The 6,000-nt window shown below is 37.9% G+C and overlaps 1 protein-coding gene across 1 annotated transcript in view; it reads left to right on the forward strand.

Annotated features, from left to right (window-relative positions):
• The window catches only part of LOC104257305 (transient receptor potential cation channel subfamily V member 5), a 30,599-nt gene extending 24,856 nt beyond the window's left edge, over positions 1-5,743 (forward strand). The window contains 2 exon segments of the mRNA XM_009812030.2: positions 5,638-5,679; positions 5,681-5,743. Coding sequence (XP_009810332.2) covers positions 5,638-5,679; positions 5,681-5,743 — 105 coding nt within the window.
• Positions 5,744-6,000: the final 257 nt, after the last annotated feature.

Raw genomic sequence — 6,000 nt, forward strand, 5'->3', positions numbered from 1 at the left:
ATGCCCTACAGAAATGAGCAAAAGAAGCCAGGAATGGGATTTCATCCATTTACAAAGAAGTGATCAGTAAGCCTTCTCCCAGACTGTTACATACAGTATAATCTCTCCCTCCAGTTTCACAAAATCCCAATACTCTCATAGCAAAGAGAGCTGACTGAAGACCTGTTTTATGATTTGGTACAGAACTGAAAAAAACCCCTGTAACTAAGCTCAGGAATGAAGGTAATTGCTGACACTGTGATGATTAAATGGACTGTAACTACTCAGCTGGCATTCAGGGCTAGACAGATTTTGCCCTCTGAAGAAAGGCAGTCTCTATTAGCTGCATTTTCAACATTGCTATCTTAGCAGGACTGTTTTGGGTTTGGTTGGGTTTTGGTTTGGTTTGCTTGTTCAGGGTTTTTTTTGGAGGTAGTTTTGTTTGTTTGTTTCTTTTATTTTGTTGTCATATAAATGCACTTTAAGCTTTTGAAAAGAAGTGATTGCTACTCCTGGGAGGATTCTGAAGGATCTGAAGTGGGAACTTCTTTTCCTAATGAGAGCATGTATGACCTGGTTAGGTCACTTTCAGCAGTGTGAAATTTCAGCAGAGCTATTAATGTTCCAAGTGAGCTGAAGCTGGTCTTTTGTTTTCTGTGGAAGAGTAGGGTTTTGGACCGTAGTTCTCTGACTTATTACTGAGCCATCAAGGTTGCATGGTGAGCTACAATCTAATACTGAAAGAAATGGAGAGGAAATGTTGGCTAGATGAATAAGAGCTATTGCAGAGGCAGTTCAGAAACTGGTGCGTTCTCTCTCTCTCTCTCTGAAAGTCTAAAACTATCCAATGAACAACTGAGTCATTCACACAGTTCCCTTCCAGGCATGATGCTGTGCCAGTCTGTCAGTTTGTCATCTGCCTAGGGCCACTTTAAGAAAAATGGAGAACTGTTCAGAGAAATGGACTGTCATTTCAGGGTTTCTTGTATTCTCAGGAGTGTGGAGTTTCATTCCAACAGCAGAAGTAAGTGGAAAGCAATCCATGGTCTAAACATTTCCTTCCAACAGGACTAGTAACAGAAACTTTGTTTTTTAAGAAACCAGGGACCATTATCTAGCACTAGACTTTGAGCCAAATCACCCTGTGATAATCAAAGCAGAAAATGAAAAAGCTGAATCCAGTGGATTTCTGATTGTATTGAAATATCACAGCAAACATCTCCTACATCTCATCTCTTGCAGGTGCTGTAATGAGCATCATGATCTTTGCAATTATGTGTGTTTATTTAAGTGTCTTCTGTCTCTTACTTGAATGTGTATTTATGCTCCGATGGAAGACTGACTCTCTGGAATTCAGCTGCATACTTTTGAGTTGACTCATTTTGTTGAATTGAAAGTGTTGCCTGGTCTTGCTCACTTAAGCATTGTCAGTCCTTCCCAAAACCTTTGGGGTTTGTACTGGTGGTCTATGGAGATGGGAACAATGTGGCACATTAACCAGAACTGTGAACTGCTGCTGTAATTGTAGACAAATTTTATTTCATAGTGAATAGGAAATAGCAGGAAGGGGAGAACTGATGGCTTCCCCCTCCTCCCTCTGCCCCCAAGTATGGTAGTCTTTTCATTAGTTTGAAAACCTGCAGAAATAAGATTAAGGTGGAGCCGCATAGAGCCGTTTCTACAAAAGGACTCCTCTTTGTGACATAATAACAACAACAACAACAACAACAACAATAATAATAATATTTTTAAAAGCTAGTTTGAAGTACAAGCTGTGTAACCCCTGGTTCTGATTTTGTGTTCTTCTTTATTGCTCTAAACAATAATGAGAATTTTGATCTCGGAGCTCAAAACAACATATTGACATTGCAAGAGGCAGAACAGTACTCAGTTAACAGTGCTAGGCCTTTATAGATTTCTGTATCTGGTTTCCACAGCAAGAAAAGAAAAAATCCAGTAGCGGTATTTTTAAGGAAGTGCCTTCTCTGGTAAAATTACATTCTGTAACAGTTAGCTTTCAAACTCCTTGCACAGAACCCATGCACAGAACAGCATCAGAACTGTGCAATTTACTTCCTGTCTTTGGAGTCGCCTAATGTAAATAAGGTAGAGAATCATAGAATCATACAATTTTGGGGGTTGGAAGGGACCTTTAAAGGTCATCTAGTCCAACCCCTCTGCAATGAGCAGGAACATCTTCAACCGGATCAGGTTGCTCAGAGCCCTGTCCAACCTGACCTTGAATGTTTCCAGGGATGGAGCATCTACCACCTCTCTGGGCAACCTGGGCCAGTGTTTCACCACCCTCAGCGTAAAAATATTTCTTCCTGCCTTCTATTGGAATTTGGCTTCCAGTTTCCTGAGGTGACTTGCATATTACAAAAAAATCCTGGAAAAAGACCTTCTACAAAAGGGGGAAGAATATTTTACCAGTAGTAAATGATTTGCCAGTCAAATTTGCATAATCTTTTTGTTGATGATGAGTGGTGCAGACAGTTTTTAACATAATTTATTTGGAGGATAAATAGCTATAGAAGAAAATTTGAAGTGGGAAGAGTCAGCAGATGGGCACACCAGAAGCTGGAAATACTAAACTTAACATGTAAATGTGGAATACTTACTCTCCTCCATTAGGACATACACACGTGAGCTGTGCCCATGTGAACCTCAGATGATGAAGTAATAGGAGGCACTAGACAAACATTTGAGCTGGTTCAATGCAATCTGGCTCAGACTTGGAAACAGCAATGACTACAGTCACACAAAGGCAGAGCACTTTTGCTGTAATATTCTGCATGAATGTGCTGCTTCAGGATTTGCTTCAATTTTTTGCATTTTGAGTTCTATCCTAAAATTCCGAAACAGTATTGCTCCTCCTTGCTGTTGCAAGGTGTCTTTCCTCTCCCTCCTAACACTTTTGCAATAATTTCAAAGCAGACATTCCTCCCCTCCTTGAAACTGCTAACCTCAAACTATCTTCTGTGTTGCTGAAGCAACTTCTGAGTTTATGATAATGTGATAAGAATGAATGTTTTGATCCAGTTGCTTGTCGTAAAATGAGAAGTATTTTGCTGAAAATAAAAATATTAAATATATGGAGTATCTTGTCTGCTTCTTCATGTCTAAAATAAATATCATGGGCCAATTTTTGTGTTTGTTTCTCTAATAGCAATCACGCACATTAGTTGACAAATTGTTTCGATTGTCATGTTTGGGTCCATGTTAAATTTTTGGGATTAAAGCTGTTTTTCCACAGCAATCCACTTCAGAAATTTCTTTATACAAAAGCCGTATAGAGTTTCAAATTATGATTTCCAGTTCAAAATAAGAACTATCAAGGCCTTTATTTTTTAAAGTCATCATTGAGTGTTTAGTGAAAACTGCAGTACAAGCTCTTTGGAGAAGAAGCCATATTTTCGTGTTGGTAGAATCACCTACTTTGGACAGTGAGGCGATGGTCCTTGCTATAGCTGCTTGCAATAAAATACACATAGGTACAGAGAGTCTTCTCAGTAATACACATGCAAAACAGATACAGGTAGCCCAGTTTGGCCTGTATAATTATGGTTTGCTGAATCTGATGTTTAGACCATTTCTTAAATGATTACTATGATTTCCTTTCTAGCCTGGTTAAGGGCTTCATCTTATATTACACATTAAAGCAAACAAGGCAAAGAAACTGCAGGTGAGACTAATGGGATGAATCCTGATTAATGAATTTCCATAAACTCCTATTGAAGTGCCTTCTGTAAACTTGAGAAACTCAGCCGTAAACAAAGGGTCTTGCTTGTTTATTAGATATCAATAAAATTGCTAATATACTGAAACAATAGTTTAATTGGGCTTTGTATTTGCACTTGTTTTTTGTCTTGTTTGCAATATCTAACTTTAGTCCCAGTAATATATGCTATTTTTCAGATTTTTATAATAAATACAATAACAAAACCATCCTTATCTATGCCTTGTGTAGAAGTAAACAAGTTAAAACAACAGCTTAAGTTTATTTTTTGAAAACTTTCTAAATGGGAATAAACCAATCCAACAAATACTTGGTTCATAGAAGATTAGGGTAATATTTAGAGCCATTAACTTTTGCTTTTAAGAATAATGTTATTTTTATTTCCAGAATGTTAGCATTTTAATCAAGTTCTCAGCTGTGCACACAGAACTCTTTGGCAAGAGTTTTGGGCCTGCCTTGAGAAATCTGCGATCCAAGACAAGAACCTAGTGAAGATGTAAGCAAGCATCTCTGAGATGGGCCATATGATAAGCCTCTTGTCTTGCTACTGTTTTATGCTAGGTTGATAAATGCAAAGTATTTAAGATCTGCTTCTATTTTTTCCTCTCTGCTGCTCCAACAGAAGAACACTTACCATCATCCCTCTGCACACATGAAACCCTTGTCCTTAGACACCTTCCTACTCAGCAATCAAATGCATTAGTTAGCTGAAGTTCTCTTTTTGTTACAGTGAATTCAGACTGTATCTCAGAAAGAAGCAGAATGGGGAAAGAAAATACTACAGTGTTCCATAAGCTCAACCTGCCCATAGTATCAGAATGAATGATTTTTAAAAACCTCTGAGAAGTTCTAAGTTGATCTAGGAATTTTAATATAAAATATCAATAAATTAAAGTTTCTAGGGGGGCAATATCTGCAACACATACTAATCAACTGCATTATTAGTATAGTCAAGCTGGACTGACAACCACTTGGCAAAACCATGCTGTGCATTAATTCCAGCCCCATTTCTGTCTAGGACATGGAGGGAAAGTTGAAGAGAAAGTGGTAGCTTCCTAGAATTCCTAAGTGGATAGCTGGGCAAACAAAATGTCAGCAACCAGATGGAAAAAGTTAGAGATTCCTTGTCAGATGTGCTAATTTCTGTAGCATCTTGAGAAAGAAGTTTTCAAACTGTCCTGCTCCTTAAGTACAGAATATCTAAAGCTTTGGCTGAGATGAGTGAGGCACTTCACACCTCTTGTAGCTGTGGTTTCAGGCTTCCCGCAGACTCAACCAGATGTTAGGGTATTAGTTACTGTCTCCTCACTGTTTCAGATTAGCTCCATTTGGCAAACTTTTTAAATAGAAAAAGATGAGAGCTGATTCTGCATCAAAAAGAATTTTATGGCAAATTCTATGGAGCAGAAGAAACAGTCCTGCCTTTCAGGAAATAAAAGTAAGTTACAAAAAGTACTTGCCCAGTGCTATTCTCATTTATATTGTAAACTATTCTCTGGCTTTTCCCATTATGCTTCTGGCAAATAATAAAAAAATCACTAGCTTGCCCGGAAAAACTCTTCTGGGAGGAAATTTGACTTATTCACCCTTCACCCTTTCTTTTAGTGTTCAGTGCTTGACAAATGAAACTCTAGGGTTTCACCTGTAGGTGAAATAGACTGGACTAATTCTTCCCACAAATAAACACCAGTGATTCTGATCACAAATCAGTGGCATTATCTATGGGAGAATTTTACAAGTCAGCTTGAAGATAAAAGTAAGTGATTAAAAAATTAATTAAAGATTTGAGGTTAGGGGATTTCTAGGAAGATTTGTCCATTGGCTCATAGAAGAATTGGCTGTAAAGGATATCTGGGATCATCCAAGATAAGACCATGTCTGCCATGACTTTATCTTCCAGAGTCTCAAAAATCTTAAAGATGGAGATCCAAAAATCCTCTGTTTACCTATTTCTGTGCTGTCACCACCCTTGTGGTGAGAATATTTTTCCTAATGTCCAACCTGAACCTCTCAAGTCACAATTGATCATTGTCCCTTATTATTCAGACATTAATAGCCTTCTTAATTTGAATCCTCATCCCCTCAGAAAATAAGATTTAAAATAAAATGAAATTGCAAGTCCATCTTTACTGTCTCCTGTAATTTTCCCTCTCCCATCTGGTCTTGTGCCTATATTTTGTCCTCCACCAGCATTTTAGAGCTCAGTATGCATTTGTATAGGCTTAGATACATACATATACAAACCACATTAATTACTGCAGTACTGAAGAGGTGAGTTTTAT

Source organism: Gavia stellata, chromosome 1, assembly GCF_030936135.1.
Source record: "Gavia stellata isolate bGavSte3 chromosome 1, bGavSte3.hap2, whole genome shotgun sequence".
Lineage (NCBI taxonomy): Eukaryota > Metazoa > Chordata > Aves > Gaviiformes > Gaviidae > Gavia > Gavia stellata.